General features: G+C 44.8%; 3 protein-coding genes across 3 annotated transcripts in view; 2 read left to right on the top strand and 1 right to left on the bottom strand.

Moving 5' to 3' along the window:
* LOC121945706 (cyclic AMP-responsive element-binding protein 3-like protein 4) overlaps positions 1 to 292 on the bottom strand; it is a 5,554-nt gene extending 5,262 nt beyond the window's left edge. Inside the window, exon 1 of the mRNA XM_042490002.1 lies at positions 153 to 292. Coding sequence (XP_042345936.1) covers positions 153 to 292 — 140 coding nt within the window. The remainder of the gene's footprint in view (positions 1 to 152) is intronic.
* A 19-nt stretch (positions 293 to 311) lies between these two features.
* LOC121945550 (NACHT, LRR and PYD domains-containing protein 1a allele 5-like) lies at positions 312 to 6,513 on the top strand. The gene is made up of 10 exons (XM_042489784.1): positions 312 to 484; positions 1,098 to 1,316; positions 1,898 to 1,938; positions 2,047 to 2,102; positions 2,240 to 2,286; positions 3,020 to 3,237; positions 3,413 to 3,678; positions 4,150 to 4,266; positions 4,410 to 4,551; positions 4,773 to 6,513. Exons 1-10 carry the CDS (start codon positions 336 to 338, stop codon positions 5,105 to 5,107), a joined length of 1,590 nt encoding a protein of 529 aa, XP_042345718.1. The 5' UTR covers positions 312 to 335; the 3' UTR covers positions 5,108 to 6,513.
* Positions 6,514 to 14,514: 8,001 nt separating this feature from the next.
* On the top strand, positions 14,515 to 18,893 carry kcnv1 (potassium voltage-gated channel modifier subfamily V member 1). Its single transcript, XM_042490837.1, has 3 exons — positions 14,515 to 14,822; positions 15,639 to 16,306; positions 18,376 to 18,893. The coding sequence occupies exons 1-3, from the start codon at positions 14,515 to 14,517 to the stop codon at positions 18,891 to 18,893; spliced, it is 1,494 nt and encodes a 497-aa protein (XP_042346771.1).
* The last annotated feature ends 1,524 nt before the right edge of the window (positions 18,894 to 20,417 follow it).

The raw sequence follows: 20,417 nt of genomic DNA, 5'->3' as shown, positions 1-20,417 counted from the left end.
AAATAAATTTCACTTCAGTTGAATTCTTCATCCTGTATCCTTTGCTCAGACTGAGGGGCTGCAGTTTGTTAGAGATGAGACTCAACTCTCTGTCCACTGCGCTGAAGTCCAACCCGTCTCACCTGACCGAGCTGGACCTGAGTAATAACTACCTGCAGGGTTCAGGACTGAAGCAGCTGTGTGGTCTCCTGCAGAGTCCGAACTGCAGACTGAAGACNATAAGTTTACACTTGTTCCCACTCCTCCTTTTTTTTCTGTTTGAAATAAATTTCACTTCAGTTGAATTCTTCATCCTGTATCCTTTGCTCAGACTGAGGGGCTGCAGTTTGTTAGAGATGAGACTCAACTCTCTGTCCACTGCGCTGAAGTCCAACCCGTCTCACCTGACCGAGCTGGACCTGAGTAATAACTACCTGCAGGGTTCAGGACTGAAGCAGCTGTGTGGTCTCCTGCAGAGTCCGAACTGCAGACTGAAGACTCTGAGGTCAGTACACCGACTCTCTTTCACAACTTCTTGTATGTTACCCAGCTCGCAATGTTTTGTTCTGAAAACGTTCTGAGTGGTGCAATGCAACTAATGCAATGTTTTAGTTATGTTTTCAGCTTTTTGACTCTTCTTTTGGTTCCCAGAACGTTCTTCTTAAAGTTCAGCTAACATTCTCTATAAACGTCAAAACATTTTTAAAATGGTATTTTTTTATTGTTAACATATCACATTACATGTTCAGTAAAAATGTTGTCTAATCTCAGTCCTCAAAAACATGTTCTGAATGTTGCTTTGAAATGTTCTTCCTTTGTTCTCATGTAACATTGTGGGAACATTTTGTAAAAGAACGTTCTCTGATCTGTCACCTGTCGACATCACCAAAACATCCTCAATGTTGCAGTTCAAATGTTACACCTTAGTCAGCATTTAACCTCACGGGAACATTATTAGAAATGATAAACATCCTTAAAACATTATTGTGACTGATAGGTAACGTTAGCCAATGTAGGATTTATTAAGTTTGCACATCTTCCTACTCCTATTTGGATATGTCTGTAGTTTGTTTATCTGTTCATTCTTTCATTTCTTTTCTTTTTTACATGTTTTGAAGTAAATTTCAGTTCAGTTTCATCCTTGATCTGCATCCTTCACTCAGACTGAGGGGCTGCAGTTTGTCAGAGGACAGCTGTTCCTCTCTGTCCTCGGCGCTGAAGTCCAACCCGTCTCACCTGACCGAGCTGGACCTGAGTGATAACTACCTGCAGCCTTCAGCAGTGAAGCAGCTGTGTGGTTTCCTGCAGAGTCCGAACAGCAGACTGAAGACTCTGAGGTCAGTTGGAGGCTGATGCTGAGCTGCTGCTGCAGGACTGTAATAAACTTCTGGACGTTAATGCTCCACCTCGTTAGGAGCAACCAATCAGGGCTTTACACACCGACTGCACTTTGTCCTCATGACTCTTTAGCTGCTTTTCCATTGGTGCATACAATACATCTTGTGTATTGTATGCACCAAGGTACTTCTGCTGGCTGCACAAGAATTTGCCCAATAAAGATTTCTTGAACTTGAACAGAAATGACATTTTTGCCATCTTTTAAAGAAAACATTTTGGCTTTTGTTTTCTTTCAAAATTTTTGGTGTTCATTTGTTTCCTGTAAAAAAAAACACACCGCAATTGTTTGTTGTCTTCGTTTTGTGGTGACAAGCCTGGACAGGCATGGACACAGACCGCATCTGCAGTCTGACTGATTTGTGGAGGGAAACATCTGCGAAGGGTTAATCCTGGTTTTGAGTTATTTCCTCCAGGTCAGACGGGGATCACGACTGTCAGCTGTGGTCTTTGTGGTGAAGATGTGAAGCGATGTGAAATGTTACATTAGAAACCTGATCCATGACTGTGTTTATTCCTCCAGGATCGACGGCAAAGTGTTGACAGCCAAGAAACCCCAGACATGTGAGTCCTGAAACATCAGCAGTCATCAAGCTGCTGGATATCATAGCTGATGGATACAGTTTCTCCCCCTCAGTCAACTTTCCTCGTTTTTGTTTCACTTGTTCTCAGGTGACTCTGACGTCAAAGCCAACGTGAAGACAAATCTCCATGAGGACGACAGACAGGTGAGACAACGGCCGGACTACAGGGGGAAGTTTCTCCAATGAATAATTTGGTACCCAGCAAACAGAGGGTTAAAGTTGTGGCTTCTGTTTATTGGATTGTTTTGAAATAACCGACTTTGTGTCTTTCTTAATTTCAGGCTCTGTTATCCTTCTCACCCGAATACACGGCCGAATCTTCATACAGGTAATCCTGAAAAATGACCAAATGCTGTTTCAGCTCCTCTAATGGTTCAATCAAGCTGTGATTCTCAACAAGCGCTGATGCTAAATGCCAAATGTGGCCCCTAAAAAGGGCCCCTGGTGGTCCCCCAACCATTTTCTAACACAGTTAAATTAAAGTGATTAAGACTGTGAATTGTTTTTGTTCTTTTAGTATCCATAAGGGGCCAGAGTGCATAAAACAGCATCAAAATAGACCCCCACACCCCCCTGACAGAGGTCCTAGCTAAGACCCTGATGTCCTAGAAATCTTAGAAACGTCCTAAAATCCAAGAAATGCTCAAAGTCCAAGAAATGTCCTAGAGTCCTAGAAATGTTTGAAAACACTAGAAACATCCTAAAATCCTAGAAATGTCCTAAAATCCTCAATATTCCCTAAAATCTTAGAAAGCATGAGGCAGAAAAGTTTTTGCTGTGAGTGAAACAGACTCCTGAGTTACAGGACGACGAGCAGCCTCGTGGTCGGAGATCGGATCATGTGTCGGCTTTAGGATCACAAAGGAAAGAAGCCCAGATCTGACAGATCTGTTTCCCATGAGGGCAAAAAAATCAGATTTGGTCCACATTAACTTGTGGACAGACAAACTGTGACGGTGTCTCGGGGACATTTGGACAGGAGGCCGACCGTATGGATGGACCTGAGACTAACGGGCTGATGAATGCTGGTTGTGCTGAGTGGAGTCTTGTGTGTGCGGCAGGTTCAGGTGTCCCGGTCCAGGTGTGTTCCGGTGTGATCTGACCGGACTGGTGTTTGTTATGACTCAGGAGGCGGAGCTGCTGTACAGGGCCGTCCAGTGGGATGAGCGCGTCCTCCGGCCGGCGGGGAAGACGCCTGCGGGGCCGCTGTTTGAAATCAAGTGTTCAGAGGACGCTGCCGTCTGTCAGCTGCACCTCCCACACTGCGAGACAAAGGACGGTAAAGACAAGCTGAGTCCACAGACAGGATGCAGGTGGACCGGTGCATGCTGGGAGGCTCCAGAGTTCATGACTAAAGATGAATTTTAACGTTTTAACTTAGAGCTCCGGTGGTGAGAAATGATGAGCCTGTTGGCAGGAAAACCAGAGTTTAACAGCACTTTTTTCTTCGGCAGCGTTGCTGGTTGACGGCCTGTTGTCGGTCGTCCACGTCACCGATGACGGGACGAGCGTCTTGGAGCCCCTGGAGATCACAGACACTCACGTGGCCGTGAAGGTCCCAAACCTCTCTGCCTTCGGCCTGGTCTGGGATTTTGTTAAAAGGTTTCTTAACGTCACACTCCCAATAAATGGCCAAGTTCTGCTTTTCCTCCGACCTCCGTACGAGGATCAACGAGTGCTGGACATATTTCTGCTGCAGGACAACATCCCAGTGCACGAGGTAAAGCTGTCCGTCCTGTGTGCTCACCATCGGACTAAACTCATGTTTTCAGCCACAGCAGTTCTCATGAGATTCACACTTTGCTGCTTTAGTTTTACCTTGAAGACCTGATTTAAGACTGAGTCTCTCACCTGTCCATCTTGAGATTGCTCCTCTAGTTTCTTTTGTCTCTCTCAGCCTGTATTTCTGTCACCGACATCCCTGAGACTTCCGACAACGCAGTCATACCCACACTGTGTTTTATCAAAATTTCGAAAATATTGCTTAAGTTTTGTGCAAATCTGTGATGGAAACCCGCCTACTGAGAAAATCTCCACTTCACCGTCTGTCGGCTCTCTGAGGACAACACAGACCTGTCCACCACGTTACCATGGAGACTCCTGCACAGTGTTTTTAAATGTGCTGTATTAATCAAATCTCCTGGACTATCTAAGCATGAACTAAACTAATAAAAATGTCCTTACACTGAAGGTTGCCATCCAGCAGGGAGCTGCTGAGCAGATCAAGATCTCCTCCAACTGTCACCTCAGCTTCGGTCAGAGTTACAGCGTCCAATGTGAACCCGAGGGCTTCATCATCCAGCCGGAGGTCAGTCCCGCCTCTCGCACACTCCTGCTGCTTTCAGACTCAGCGATCAAATACGCTGTTTTAGCTGCACGTAGATGCTCAGGTTAAAAACGTACCAGATAGACGTTCTTCCCTCAGAAATGACTCGGTACCTCTGATTTCAGCACGAAGCTTTTCAGACAAGGTGTGGACCAAACTTCCATCCAACATTTGAAGTTTTCCTGAATAAAAACACAAAGACGGTGACTCTGATGGTGCGGGACCAGGAGCGGTCAGACGTGTGGAAACGTCACGTGTTACTGACAGGTAGAGTTCACGCTCTGCAGCAGCACCTCAGCCCAAAGTCACAGAGCAGAATACTGCAGATATGTGTCGACCTCACGTCATTCTTCAGACCACGTGACATTTACAGCACGTCATCGCTCCATTCGGTTCGCAAAAGATCATTTCTGGAAGTGCTGGGGACAATGAAAATAAATTTGTATGATCGTAGGTTGTTAAAAAAGAGATTTCTGATTATTTTCCAGGTCCAAGAGGGGAACTGCCACAGACAGACGTCCCATCAGAGGACAGTGTCCCATCAGAGGACAGTGTCCCTGCTTACGAGAGGCTGCTCTCAATTCGGATGCAGTTTATTAACGGAGTGTCTGAGCCGGTTCTGAACCAGCTTCTGGATAAACTTCTTCAGTGCCGCGTGATAAACGACGCTGAGATGCAGTTGACCGGAATAAAAGCCCGAGCAGAAAAAGCACGAGACGTCATCGACACGGTGCGGAGAAAGGGTGCCGTAGCGTGCTGGGCTCTGGTGGCGGCTCTCCGTGAGGTGGATCCGTGCTTCTCCAGAGCGCTCAGCTTCAGCTGAAGCCAAACAGAGAAACTTTGCAGGGTGACGATGATCATGGTTGTTTCGGGTTTCGGGCGGGCGTGGTTATGCAGGACGTGGCAGTGGGCGTGGTTATGCAGACGTGGTGGTGCACGCGTCACAGAGCTCAGTAAACATCTCCTCAGCTCGCAGTGTTGGCTCGCAGTGATGCTGAAACTTTCTGAAAACAGTACGACGCAACCAATGCAATGTTTTAGTAACATTTTCTTTTAGTTCCCAGAACGTTCTTCTGAAACTTACATTCTCAATCAACATTCAACAGTTTTTTAATATTTATATATTTTCTTAATATGTCTCATTATATTTTCATTGCAAATGTTATCTCAGCCCTCAATAACATGCTCTGAAGGTTGCTTTGAAAAGGTTCTTCCTTTGTTCTCATGTAACATTGTTGGAACATTGTGGGAGAAGGGCCCGAGGACAGGGGCCCGAGGACAGGGACCCGAGGACACGGGCCAGAGGATAGGGGCCCGAGGAGACAGGCCTGCTGTAGTTGTTAGTTTAAGCCAGCAGATGGAGGCATTTCACTGAGGGACAGAGGAGAAGCAGCTGCAGCATCAGAGGTCCGTTTCACAAAGCAGGTTTAGTGAAAACCCTGAGTCTGTTAACCCTGAAATGAGGGAAACTCAGAGTTTCCTATCTCAGAGTAGATCAACTCAGAGTTCAGGGTTACACTCAGAGTTTGTTGAACCTGCTTTGTAAAACGGACCCCAGACAGATGTGAAAATCAGACAAACTGTTCAGGAAGATTAAATATCTAAATGTGGAGATTTTTCTAAAATAAGAACATTCATATAAAACCACTTATAACGGAGGATGTGTTATTATTGATTAATCTACCTGCCAGAATATTAAGTCAACAAAATGAGCTCCATCTTTATAGCTGCAACATTAAAGTGACAAACACATGAAGGCATCAACAACAACAACAACAACAACAATAATAGTGATCTAGTCATCTGCTTATTCTGAAATAGGACACTCTGCACAGTAAGTACTTTACTTTTGGTGCTTTTGGTATATTTTAAAGGTAATACTTTTGTACTTTTTGAATACAGGACTGTAAGAGAGTATTTCTACACATTGTGTTTGAATTTTTCTTTTAGTTTGTCCTTTAATTTGATCTTTTAACTAGTTTATTATTATCATCATCATTATTAATGTCATGTGTTTGCTGCTGTATTTTGTTATTGTATTTTTCGAACATGTTTGTTGGTTTCTGCTTCAACTCTTGTTTGGCTTTTTTTTCTGTATTATTGATTAACTTCTATGGATTGATCAGCTCTGGGCGTTACTGTTGCCTCGGCTTTTATTCATTTGTCATAGCACAAACATTGGTTTTTAAAGGTTCTATAGAAATAAAATTATTATTATTATTGTTATTATTATTTTTGTTGTTGTATTCAGAATAATATTTGTGCATTTCTGTATCACCACATAGAAGTGAAATAGTTGTGAGTGTCAGGGACCCTTACAGACCTCCTCCTCTCTCCTCTCCTTCTCCTCTCCTCCTCTCCTCCTCTCCTCCCCTCCTCTCTCCTCTCCTTCTCCTCTCCTCCTCTCCTCCTCCTCCTCCCTCCTCCTCTCTCTCTCCTCCTCTTTCCTCTCCTCCTCTCTCCTTTTCTCTCCTCCCCTCCTCTCTCCTCCTCCTCCTCCTCCTCCTGGTGTGTGTCATTAATCACCTGTCATAGCTCCACAGCTCTGTTTTAAAAGCTGCAGCGTGAAGCTCAGAGAGCAGCAGAGAGTCAAGGCTGCTGAAGCTGCTGCCTCCATCCTGCTCTCCGTCTTTCTGTCCATCTGTCTGTCTGTCCGTCTTTCTGTCTCTGCTCATTTTCTGGATCTGACCAAAGCTGAAACTTTATTCTGCGATGGCGTCATCATGTGATCGGTGCTGGGAGCATTGAAGAGGAGGAGGAGGACGTGGAGTTGTGGTGTGAGCCGGCTGCTCCTCCGTTAGAGAGGTAAGATGCTGTGTTTCTGTCGCCTCCTGACTCAGAGTAATAACTCTAAAGAGTAATAACTCTAAAGAGTAATAACGCTAAGGAGTAATAACTCTAAGGAGTAATAACTCTAAGGAGTAATAACTCTAACACACAAAAGACACTTTTTAAAATCAAACTTAAAACAATCGTATACATTAATATGATTTTCTACTTTCATTGAGCTAATTTTTTTAACAATCAGTACTAATCATAAATATTAAATATTCATTTTTCAGAGTTTTAACCCTTTAAACGACAGGATTGTGTTATGATGCCACTATGTTTTTAGGTGAAGAAAAATATTCTACATGCAAAGTAGATTTTTTTTCCACATCAGTGCAGCATAAATCGCCGTGCAGCAGAAGCATGAAATGCTGCAGTGCATTCTGGTTGTTGTAGGTTTTTTTTGTGTCTCTGTCACAGCCTTTTTTTTTCTCACTAAAATGTCATTTGAAAAGTCTGCCCCTCTTTCTGCTGCAGACACGAGCAGTTTGGTGAAAATCTCTCCAGTGTCAGAAATACTGAACTGGAACCAAATGCAAAACACAAACACAGAAACTAAAGTCACAGTCTTCACTCACCAGAAGAAGTTTGGTCCACAGGAGGTCCAGCAGAGGCAGACTGATCCAACAGGGAGACGGCAAAATCCAAAAACAGACACAGAGGACAGAAAGGACAGACACAGAGGAGACAGACTGAAGACAGCAGCCAGAGGAGGACAGCAGAGGACGGGTGAGACTAATCAGGGCCGAGTCCACAGACCAGAGCAACACAAAGACAGGAAGTAAAACAAGACACGTCAGGAGCAAGCAACATTAACCCTTTAGAGACAGTTTGTCTCATTTTAGTCTCTGTACTTCTTCCTGTTGTGATAACTGTGTGTGTGTGTGATGCATGTGTCCTAATGTAGTCAGATTGTGTATTTGACCCATCATTTGCAGCTCAGCTCCTACAATAAGTCTAAAATACACTGTGGAAACTAAATAGTTACATTCAGACTGTTCAGGTCCAAAAATGCTCCATTGAAACCCATTCAAACTGACATTTTTGATCCCACAGCCATCAGAGCAGAAAAACAGGACTTGTATTATTTCTGGGTGTCATTCTGGGCTTTTGACTCTGAATTTGTCATTTTGACTATTTTCCACCTGATGAGGTCATTTTGACCATATATATATATTTTTTTTTAAATTTTTTTTTTTTATTATTTGAAATATAAAAAACAAAGAACATGGTTTATCATGGGTGTTACATTTAAATCTCAATACATTTTTACATACATCACGTCGTACTATTCTAAACAAAGTGCATACATAATCCATTTTTCCCAGCGGACAGTACATTTCTCCAACTCAAGTCTTAAAACAAAAGTAAGTCTCTCCATACAGTAGATCTCTTTTCACGATCCCACGCCACTGGGCCAATGTTGGAGGTCAACTTGCAACCATTTCCGGGTTATAGCTTTCCTACTACTTGCCAAAAGTATCTTCAATAAGTATTTATCCTTATGTAGGAGTGTTTCAGGTATTTTACCTAGATATAAGGTAACAAAAGAGTAGTCTAACTCCACTCCCATTATTTTGTTTATCTCATTAGCCACCTCCCCCCAGTATGACTGGATTTTTGGGCAGGCCCAAAAGACATGGAAATGATTAGCCATAGAGGTTCCACATTTTCACCAACAACAGAGGCCCCGGCTCTGTGTTCCCGTTTGCAGTGCAGTTATTCTAGGAGTGATAAAGAATCTCACTACATTCTTCCAGCCGAACTCTCTCAGCGATCTCGAGTTTGCAGTGGTTGCTTGAGTCTCACATATTTCCATCCAAGTCTCCTCTGAAATTTGTGTTTCTGACTCCCTCTCCCATTTTTGTTTGATGGGTATCGTTGAGTGATTTCTAGAGGCTTGTATACGTCCATATATTTTTGAGACCAACTTTTTATTGTCTTTTTTTTTTGGTATGCGTCATGAAATATAGTAATTATGTTGTGTTTGTTTTCCTCTTTGATTTGTAATTTTTTAATATAATAGTCTCTGATTTGCAGGTATCTATGGAAGTCCTGCTTTACCAATCCAAATGTGTCTGAAATAGTCTTAAACTTTGAAATTCACTGTTTGAGGTGAGTGAACAGAAAGAAGGTGAGACCTCTCCCAACCCACTGTTTGAAGACCCCATCCAACCTAGCAGGTTCAAATTCTGGATCAAACGCTACCCAATTCAAGACCCTTGCCTGTTTCTCTATTTGTAACTTCCTCAATACCTTGAACCACAGCTTAAGAGTGAACTGAGTCCATTGATTCAAGCTCTTATAATGTCTTTCAGCTTGACTTTTATTTCCTATTATTGATTGTATTGGAGTATCTATCTGTGTAGTTTCCAAGGATTTCCATTTAGATTCGTAGTTTGGGGCACACCAGTACACTAAGAGTTTCAATTGTGTGGCATAATAGCAATCCTGTAGGCATGGTGAAGCTCTCCCTCCCCTCTCTTTTTTTCAGCTGCAGTATCTTAAAACAACTGTAAAACCTGGGGGTCTTCTACTGTTCCAGATGAACCTTGAAATCCACCCATTCCACTCATCAAAAACTGTTTTTGGGGGTACTTCCAGAGGCAATGACTGAAAGAGATAAAGAAACCGTGGCAACACATTCATTTTGATTATTTCTATTCTATTACTCATATCTCGTGGGAGGAGAGTCCATCGAGAGATGTCAGATTTTATCTCTTTGTTAAGGAGGCTGTAGTTGTTTTCAAAAAGTTTTGACAAGTCTTTTGTGAGGTTAATTCCTAAATATTTTATTGTGGGAGAGTCCCATTTAAAATTATATTCCTTTTTTGTATCTGGATGGGGTGTATAGTTAAATGTGAGGGTTTGAATTTTTTGAATATTTAACTTATATCCAGAGTATGAATTGTAGACTTTTAACAGGGACATCAATTTAGGAATACTTGAGTCAGGGCTTGTAATAAAAAGCAGAACATCATCTGCGAACATACAAGTCTTATGTTCTTCTCCTCTGATCGAGATCCCCTTTATCTCAGAGTCCTCTCTAATAGCTTGAGCCAGGGGTTCAATAAATAAGGCAAACAAGCTCGGACTCAGGGGGGAGCCCTGGCGTGTTCCTCTTTTTCAGATAGATAGTTTGTGACAGGTGTCCATTGACCCTGATCCTGGCTGTTGGAGAGAAGTATAGCGCTTTGATGCATTTAATGAAGCCATCTTTAAAGCCAAACCTTGCAAGTACCCTATATAAATATTCCCAACCCACCGAATCGAATGCCTTTTCGGCGTCTAGGCTGATCAACATTGCACTAATATTTTCTGATGTAATATGGCTCATCACTTGTAGTGTTCTCCTTAAATTATCCTGAGACTGTCTATTTCATTTTGACCATATTTGACAACTTACAGATCACGCTTTACTGATGAGAATTCACTCATTTACCATTAAAAAATCATTTTTAAACAGTTTTTTCTCTAAAAAATAGACCATTTTCCATAACACATCTCTTCTGTTTGGTGTCAAACTGACCCTTTAAACTCAAGTTCACATCTTAAAACTACATTTACGACACGGTTTTTACAGCAAGAAAACCTGAACAAGAAGGAGAGAACTTTGTGTGTGTGTGTGTGTGTGTGTGTGTGTGTGTGTGTGTGTGTGTGTGTTGTGTGTGTGTGATTTTCATGCTCCAAAAATTATTTGCAATAGGTTCCATTTTTTTGTTTTGTTGACATGCTGCTCTAAACTTATTGCCTGTTATGGGGATTAATAAAGCTGTTTTTAAATTGATTTGAATTAATCTAGAGTAAGAGTTAGTGAGGTCACAGTGAAGGTGAAGGTGACAGTAAGTGAAGCTGACAGTAAAGGTGAAGGTGACAGTAAGTGAAGCTGACAGTAAAGGTGAAGGTGACAGTGAAGGTGACAGTAAGTGAAGTGACAGTAAAGGTGAAGGTGACAGTGAAGGTGACAGGAAGTAAAGGTGACAGTGAAGGTGACAGTAAGTAACGTGAAGCTGAAGCTGACAGTAAAGGTGAAGGTGAAGGTGACAGTAAGTGAAGCTGAAGGTGACAGTAAGTGAAGGTGATGTTTGAAGGTGACAGTCAGTGAAGGTGAAGGTGACAGTAAGTGACGGTGAAGGTGACAGTAAGTGAAGGTGACAGTCAGTGAAGGTGAAGGTGACAGTAAGTGACGGTGAAGGTGACAGTAAGTGAAGGTGACAGTCAGTGAAGGTGATGGTGACAGTAAGTGAAGGTGAAGGTGACAGTAAGTGAAGGTGAAGGTGACAGTCAGTGAAGGTGATGGTGACAGTAAGTGAAGGTGAATGTGACAGTGAAGGTGACAGTGATTGAAGGTGACAGTAAGTGACGGTGAAGGTGACAGTCAGTGAAGGTGACAGTCAGTGAAGGTGACAGTCAGTGAAGGTGAAGGTGACAGTAAGTGAAGGTGACAGTCAGTGAAGGTGAAGGTGACAGTAAGTGAAGGTGAAGGTGACAGTCAGTGAAGGTGACAGTCAGTGAAGGTGAAGGTGGCAGTCAGTGAAGGTGAAGGTGACAGTCAGTGAAGGTGAAGGTGACAGTAAGTGAAGGTGAAGGTGACAGTAAGTGAAAGTGAAGGTGACAGTAAGTGAAGGTGAAGGTGACAGTAAGTGACGGTGAAGGTGACAGTGAGTGAAGGTGAAGGTGACAGTCAGTGAGTGAAGGTGACAGTAAGTGAAGGTGAAGGTGACAGTCAGTGTGAAGTGAAGGTGACAGTAAGTGAAGGTGAAGGTGACAGTCAGTGAAGGTGAAGGTGACAGTCCGTGAAGGTGACAGTAAGTGAAGGTGAAGGTGACAGTCAGTGACGGTGAAGGTGACAGTCAGTGAAGGTGACAGTAAGTGAAGGTGAAGGTGACAGTCAGTGAAGGTGAAGGTGACAGTAAGTGAAGGTGAAGGTGACAATGTTACAATCAGAAGGTGAAGGTGACAGTAAGTGAAGGTGAAGGTGACAGTCAGTGAAGGTGAAGGTGACAGTAAGTTATGGTGAAGGTGACAGTCAGTGAAGGTGACAGTCAGTGAAGGTGAAGGTGACAGTCAGTGAAAGTGAAGGTGACAGTCAGTGAAGGTGAAGGTGACAGTAAGTGAAGGTGAAGGTGACAATCAGTGAAGGTGAAGGTGACAGTAAGTGAAGGTGAAGGTGACAGTCAGTGAAGGTGAAGTAGGTGACAGTAAGTGAAGGTGAAGGTGACAGTAAGTGATGGTGAAGGTGACAGTCAGTGAAGGTGAAGGTGACAGTAAGTGAAGGTGAAGGTGACAGTCTGAAGGTGAAGGTGACAGTAAGTGAAGGTGAAGGTGACAGTCAGTGAAGGTGACAGTCAGTGAAGTGAAGGTGACAGTAAGTGACGGTGAAGGTGACAGTCAGTGAAGGTGACAGTCAGTGAAGGTGAAGGTGACAGTAAGTGAAGGTGACAGTCAGTGAAGGTGAAGGTGACAGTAAGTGAAGGTGAAGGTGACAGTCAGTGAAGGTGAAGGTGACAGTAAGTGACAGTGAAGGTGACAGCCAGTGAAGGTGAAGGTGACAGTCAGTGAAGGTGAAGGTGACAGTAAGTGAAGGTGAAGGTGACAGTAAGTGACGGTGAAGGTGACAGTCAGTGAAGGTGAAGGTGACAGTCAGTGAAGGTGAAGGTGACAGTCAGTGAAGGTGACAGTCAGTGAAGGTGAAGGTGACAGTAAGTGATGGTGAAGGTGACAGTCAGTGAAGGTAAAGGTGACAGTCAGTGAAGGTGAAGGTGACAGTCAGTGAAGGTGAACAGTCAGTGAAGGTGAAGGTGACAGTAAGTGACGGTGAAGGTGACAGTCAGTGAAGGTGAAGGTGACAGTCAGTGAAGGTGAAGGTGACAGTAAGTGAAGGTGAAGGTGACAGTCAGTGAAGGTGAAGGTGACAGTAAGTGAAGGTGAAGGTGACAGTCAGTGAAGGTGACAGTCAGTGAAGGTGAAGGTGACAGTAAGTGACGGTGAAGGTGACAGTCAGTGAAGGTGAAGGTGACAGTCAGTGAAGGTGAAGGTGACAGTCAGTGAAGGTGACAGTCAGTGAAGGTGAAGGTGACAGTAAGTGACGGTGAAGGTGACAGTCAGTGAAGGTAAAGGTGACAGTCAGTGAAGGTGAAGGTGACAGTCAGTGAAGGTGACGGAGGCTCAGCTGTAAAGGGCCTGAATGATCAGCAGCAGGTCTGTTAATTAAGAAAGCCAAATAAAATATTAAAAACTGCAGCAGCCCAGAGATCTGCAGCAAGTAGGACACGACCAGAGGCTGCGTCTCCCTGCACCTCCCATACAGCCGCTGTGTCTTTGAGCCGCCTCCTACTCCTCTCTCCTCCTCCTCCTCCTCTCTCTCGTCCTCCTCTCTCCTCCTCCTCTCTCTCTCCTCCTCCTCCTCTCTCTCCTCCTCTCTCTCCTCCTCCTCCTCCCCTCCTCCTCCTCTTGGCTGCTGTTTTTTCCAGCTCTTAAAAGGTGAAAAACAGATTCTCCTGCTGATTTCACGGAGGTGAAGTGAGGATTTTTTGGAGGGAGCTCCTTCAAAGCGTCCCTGGATCTCTCATATTAGCCGCCATGACACTCAAGACTTTTTTAGTTGTTTATTTTGTTTTTTTAATGTTATTTATTTGTTTCTCTGTTTGTGGCTCAGAAATAAAGAAATCTGCAGGAGAATCTGTTTTTAACCTTTTAAGAGCTGGAAAAAACAGCAGACAGTGGCAAAGAAACGACCTGAAAATCAGCTGAGGGGATTATTATTATATTCTTTTTTATTTTATTGTATATTATTCTGTTGTTTTGTCTTATATTTTTTACTGCTTATTTATAAATTTCTTGTAAAGTTTTATTTATTTCTTGCTTAATTTGAGAGAAACACAGGGGAAAAGATAATGAGCAAGCAATTGTAAAGAGCCATATTTGGCAAAACTGTAATGGAGACCCTTTTTTTGGTCTTTTATTGGTCACGTGATGCTGCGGCCAGGACACCAGCTTTAAAAGGCTGCATTCAAAGCAGTCGTATAACATCATTATCAGAAATGTAATCGAACAACGAGAAAACAAAAACAATAACTGTATATTAAATACAGAAAAAGATGAGAAGACGTTTTAAATAACTGACACAATAGTAACATGATCCAGAGAGGGAAGAAAATGAATGACTCTACTAAAGATCTTTACGGAAACACACAAAGAGGAACGATGGAGGAACATCGCCTGAAGCTGAAATGAGAGCTGCGGCGTGATGTCAGAAGACGTGTTTTTCGGGAGGTCACGTGACGCTGAGGCTGCGTCAGGCTTCAGCTCGTCTGCGTCCTCGTGCTGAAACATCACTCTGCAGTGTCGCTTCTTGTGCTTCAATAAACTTGTGTGTGTTTTGACCCCCCCCCAGCCGCCATGAGCCTCCCCTCCAGTTCGGTGGCGAGGGCGGAGCTGCACAGCGGTAGCGTCTCCCCGCTGTCTTTGGACTCCAGCGTATTCTTCAGTGAGACGGTGGCGTCCTGCATCAGAGACACGCTCGACTTCCTTGTCATCAACGTCGGGGGAAGTCGCTTCATGCTGTCGCAGGAGCAGCTGGCGTCCTACCCGGAGACCCGACTGGGGAAACTGGCGTGCTGCAGTCGAGACTCGGCGCTGGAGCTCTGCGATGACGCCGACTTCCTGGAGAACGAGTTCTTCTTTGACCGGAACTCGCGGACCTTCCAGTAGGTGGCGCCCTGTTCTCCCACCTGAGACACGCAATAACAAACAAAGTGCGTCGCTTTGAGTTATTAACATGGCTGTTCGCGTCCCGGTTTCTCCAAAAATCAACTTTAACTTCTCTGACCAATCAGGTTTCCATTTAAAAAACCTCCAGAAGCGGCGGTTCGTTTGAGGGCGCTGCAGCGTGATTTTTGAGGATTACGATGCATACAGCATCGTGTCATTAACGTGGTTTATCAGCATGTTACTGAAACTGCCGTAAAAACGGCAGCACAGAGCGTCACAATGGTTAGGATTAGAAAGAAGACGCACATGGTGAGGCACAGAAAAACACACGTCAACACAGTAGGTGACCTCTGGACTCCTGCACTCTGGGACGTCGTCACACGCCACCCCGCTCTTTTCATTAAGTGGTTATCGGCAGCGTTACTACCTGACACCGTCCTTCAACGTTTAACATGCGTGTGACCGGGTCTGTCCAGCCGCGTTCTCAAGCGACACCTTCTATGTGAGTTGCACGTGGACACGCCGGTGCCATCTGGCCGTCCGCCAGCGAACAATATAAAGTGCGAGCGTGTGCTCATTTGACGCTGTTCAGCTGCGTCTTGGGCGCAGAAGGTGGCTTTTGGCGTCACGCTCGTACACTGAAAGCACTGACAGAGTGGCGCTATGTGAGGAGTTAGAGCGGGTCGAGTCTGTTAGTCTGTATTCCTGTAACTCGCATCGTGACCTGAGCACACCTCTAAAAGCTGCAGACTTACTGTGTGGCCTGTTTTTCAGAGCGGATCTGACAGCGTGCTTCCTCTCTGTGCTCGCAGGTACGTGATGAACTTTTACCGGACGGGTCACCTGCACGTCAGAGAGGAGCTGTGCGAGATCTCCTTCCTGCAGGAGATCCAGTACTGGGGCATCGACGAGCTACGCATCGACCCCTGCTGCCGCGAGCGTTACTACCGCCGCAAGGACCAGAAAGAGACTCTTGACGTACGGCGAGAGTTTGAGCCTGAGGACGGCGACGAGGACTTTGTGGGCGCCGCCTGCCCGGGTCTCCGCCGCCGCCTGTGGGACCTGCTGGAGAAACCCGAGTCATCGCGTGCCGCTCGCACCTTCGGCTCGCTCTCCATCTTCTTCGTGGTCGTGTCAGTCATCAACATGGTGCTCATCTCGCTGGATTTGGGGGAGGACTTTGGCGTGAGCGGCGTTGGTATTGGCGCACCGCTGCTGTTCGACGCCCTGGAGTACGTGTGCGTGGTGTGGTTCACAGGCGAGCTGGCGCTCCGGTTTCTCTGCGTGAGGGACAAGTGTCGCTTCAGCCGCAGCATCCCCAACGTCATTGACCTGCTGGCCATCCTACCGTTTTACGTGACGCTGGCGGTGGAGAACCTCCACGGAGGGTCCACGGAGCTGGAGAACATGGGCCGCGTGGTGCAGGTCCTGCGACTCCTCAGGTCGCTGCGCATGCTGAAGCTCGGACGACACTCGACAGGTAAAGACGTGATGTCCTCAGGTGCTTTTTGTCTTCATGCGTTCAGTGCATGCAGGTACCACTTGTGTCGTTACTCTCTGTTTACATGATGCTTTTAGCCCGCGTGCACTTTGGATGTTGATGTTGATGTTGATGATGTTGTTGTCATTGTTGATGATAATATTTTTGTTGTTGTAGTCATTGTTGATGTTGATTTTGTTGTTGCTGATGTTGTTGTGGTAGTTGTTGCTGTGGTTGATAATGTTGTTGTTGTTGTTGTTGTTGTTGTTGTTGTTGTTGTTGTTGTTGTTGTTGTTTCAGTGCGATGCCTCTGCCTGGTGATCTGATGTTGTGGATTCTGTTTGTGTTTTTGTTGACATGTTGTTTTTGTTTTTGATGGCAGACCAGTTTCCTCTTTTGGAGATTATGAAGTGAATTTTTTCTCACCGACCCCGTTCGCTTAAAACGAACTCTGGTTTGTTTGTGCGGTGAGTTCGGCTCATCCGGGCAGCTGTGGTGGTTTCGGTCCTTCTGTAGATATGCATTCATGTAAGAACATAGAGGAAGAAGAGCAGAATTTTACAGATCTTTTTATGAAACTTTGTGTGTTCACGTGCGTCGGCGCGTAAACAAAAATAAGACGTGGGTCTCATTTAAAAATGCCATAAAGCTCAGATAAAACTTAGCTCTGGGTCACATGATCAGGGAGACGACCTCCATTCAGTTTCCCTCCACACGTTTTCCCGCCTGTCGGCGGCTCTGAGGGACACGATGCGAGCAGCCAGAGAGAGAAAACGAAATGAAATGATACTCGGTGAGAAGCTGCTGCTGTGAGATTACAGCCAGGAGGTTTTCTGAGGACGAAAACCAAGAGAAGAAGAAAAATTCATTCGTATTTTGGCAAATTCCTTGAGAAGGAGAGAGGAGAGGAAGCGTGTGATGATATTTGTGTCAAACTGGGACGTGCGAGCGCTTTGATCTGAGCGATTTTGGTGAGGATGATGATCCCTGAACTCGACGCATGAATAATGAAGAGAACACGCAGAGCGGGAAGAGGGGGAAAAGGAGGAAAGAGGCGTGAGGGCGAGAGGCATGGCGGCCTCATCAGCATCCGCTCTGTCTTTATTAACAAGCCAAATGTTCACGGAACAAAACATTAAACACAGCGCTGTTATTTTTGCTCCTTTTTTCCACAGATCTGACTTAGTGAACACATTTATCTCAAAGTCTGATCACAGATTATTTTAAATTTTTCTTTTCCCAGATAATCCATTAACCTGACAGGTGTGTCTGATTAATGTTTAATGTTTGTCCGTTTCAGAGGTTGAAAAGTTTTTGTATTTCATATGAACTTTCTGGCCTCTTTGAACTGATATAATTTGAATTTCTGTGTTCGGTTCCTTAAATGTTGGCAGATGAGATGGTTTCTCTCTTTGTCTTCAGCACTTTCTGAGCTCTCACAGTGACGACTTTCACAACGACGACTCTTCACAACGACGACTTTCACGACGACTTTCACAACGACGATTTTTCACAGTGATGACTCTCACAGTGACGATTCTCACAACAACGACTTTCACAGCGACGACTCTTCACAACGACGACTCCTTACAATGACGACTTTCACAACGACGAACGACTCTTCACAATGACGACTTTCACAACGACGACTCTTCACAATGATGACTCTCACAGTGACGACTTTCACAATGACAACTTTCACAACGACGATTTTTCACAATGATGCCTCTCACAGTGACGACTTTCACAACAACGACTTTCACAGCGACCACTCTTCACAACGACGACTAAATGAACAGAAGACTTTGGCTGTTTGGAGGACAGTTTGGTTATTTTCAGTGTAATGACACCGTGACGCGGTCTTTCCAGCAGTGTTCTCAGCTGATGCAGTCCAGCAGTGTTTTATTCGCACAAAAAAGGATCATTTTGGCGTCGTGATCGTCGTTAAAGCTCCATTTCATGAGTTCTTAAGAGGCCGTGCTGTCTGACGGCGTCCCCTGGAAAACGCTGAAATGGGAACTAAATATGATGTGTTACTGAAATGTTCTTGTGTCCTCGCTTGTGTCCAGGACTCAAGTCTCTGGGTCTGACCATCGCTCAGTGCTACGAGGAGGTCGGCCTGCTGCTCCTCTTCCTCGGCGTGGGCATCTCCATCTTTGCCACGGTGGTCTTCACCCTGGAACACGACCTTCCCGGCACCACCTTCACCAGCGTGCCGGCCGCTTGGTGGTGGGCGACCACCTCTATGACCACGGTCGGCTATGGCGACATCCGTCCTGACACGGTAGTGGGGAAGGTGCTGGCCTTCCTCTGCATCCTGTCCGGGATCCTGATCCTGGCACTCCCCATCGCCATCATCAACGAGCGGTTCTCCGCCTGCTACTTCACCCTGAAGGTGAAGGAGGCGGCGATACGGCACAGTGAGATGCTGAAGAGGCTGGCCCGCGGCTCGGTGGGGGGAGCGGTCGAGGGAGGAGGCGTGAACCTGAGGGACGCCTACGCCCGCAGCGTCCTGGACATGTTGAGGCTGCACGGGCGTGAGAGGGCGAGCACCCGGAGCAGCGGAGGAGAAGAACTGTGGTGGTAGAACTGGGAGGCTTGGACCGATCCAGATCTGTCCAGATCAGTCGACATGATCAACTGCAAATAAAAAACCCACAAGAGTCACTCCAGTCCCAGTTTAGAGGAGCTCTGGTCCCAGTTTAGAGGAGCTCTGGTCCCAGTTTAGAGGAGCTCTGGTCAAAGTTTAGAGGAGCTCTGGTCTCAGTCTAGAGGAGCTCTGGTCCCAGTCTAGAGGAGCTCTGGTCTCAGTTTAAAGGACCATTTTACTGAAAATGTGATGTCATGTGATATGTAAACAAACAAATAAAAAACATTTGAGCATTTTTTGATGTTTATAGAGGATGTCATCTGAACTTGAACAAAAATGTTCTGGGAGCTAAAAGAAAATTTGCAGCTGAAAATGTTACTAAAACATTTCATTGGTTGCATCGTACCGTTTTTTTTAAAACGTTTTTAGAACCAAACATTGGGAGCTGCAGGAGTTTCTGTCTTTGTTCATCCTCTGAAAGCTGGACTAACTTATTTTTGACATTTTTTCACAGGTATTTAACTCTTTGAACCCTGAACAAATGGTTTTCATTTCTTTTGAAAACACAGGAAAAAAGGTTGTGAGCCACTTGTAAAAAAAAAAAAGTCTTTCAAAAAGCCATTTAAACTACATCTATAATTATCATCATTTTTATCAAACATTATGTTACAGAATTATTATTATGTTTTACACACTTTTTTCAAGTCATTTTCTTTTTTTTTCCGTCATGTGATCTCTGCTCTGCGGCGGGCAGGTTTTGTGTCACTTCGCTGCTCTTGTTTCCTTTCTGTTTTCTCTCTGTGACTCAGTCATGCAATAAAGGACATCCGTGTGCAGGTCAGAGTGCTCTTTGCAAATATCACAGCGATGGCCTGAAGGCTCGAGGAGAAACAGCAACCTGCGAGCTGCTGCTGCTGCTGCCGTGTTTTTGTTCTTGCACCACAGTGTCGTGTGTGGATCAGCTGCTGTGTGCAGATTTCAGATCATTTCTCTTCTCAAAGGTTTTCGTTTCAGCCCTGGATTACAGCTTTCATTCACTGACAGAAAAGCAGAACGACGTGCTACATCAGCACGTTTGTCACATAGGAAGACGTCACATTGACACTCTTTGTAGACTTCATACTATAATAAACCCCAAACTTTAACCATAACAACCCCAAACTTTAACCATGACAACCCCAAACTTTAACCATTAACAACCCCAAACTTTAACCATGTCAACCCCAAACTTTAACCATAACAACCCCAAACTTTAACCATAACAACCCCAAACTTTAACCATAATAAACCCCAAACTTTAACCATAATAAACCCCAAACTTTAACCATGACAACCCCAAACTTTAACCATAACAACCCCAAACTTTAACCATGACAACCCCAAACTTTAACCATAACAACCCCAAACTTTAACCATAATAAACCCCAAACTTTAACCATAATAAACCCAAACTTTAACCATGACAACCCCAAACTTTAACCATCAACAACCCCAAACTTTAACCATAATAAACCCCAAACA

The sequence above is a fragment of the Plectropomus leopardus genome, chromosome 7 (assembly GCF_008729295.1).
Source record: "Plectropomus leopardus isolate mb chromosome 7, YSFRI_Pleo_2.0, whole genome shotgun sequence".
NCBI lineage: Eukaryota > Metazoa > Chordata > Actinopteri > Perciformes > Serranidae > Plectropomus > Plectropomus leopardus.
This window is presented reverse-complemented; position numbering and strand designations above follow the sequence as displayed.

Coding starts and splice junctions, on each gene's coding strand:
- kcnv1 (XM_042490837.1), top strand. CDS start 14,515: ATGAGCCTCCCCTCCAGTTCGGTGGCGAGGGCGGAGCTGCACAGCGGT. Junction 14,823..15,638: donor CGGAACTCGCGGACCTTCCA/GTAGGTGGCGCC, acceptor CTGTGCTCGCAG/GTACGTGATGAACTTTTACC. Junction 16,307..18,375: donor GCTCGGACGACACTCGACAG/GTAAAGACGTGA, acceptor GCTTGTGTCCAG/GACTCAAGTCTCTGGGTCTG.
- LOC121945550 (XM_042489784.1), top strand. CDS start 336: ATGAGACTCAACTCTCTGTCCACTGCGCTGAAGTCCAACCCGTCTCAC. Junction 485..1,097: donor TGCAGACTGAAGACTCTGAG/GTCAGTACACCG, acceptor CATGTTTTGAAG/TAAATTTCAGTTCAGTTTCA. Junction 1,317..1,897: donor AGCAGACTGAAGACTCTGAG/GTCAGTTGGAGG, acceptor TTATTCCTCCAG/GATCGACGGCAAAGTGTTGA.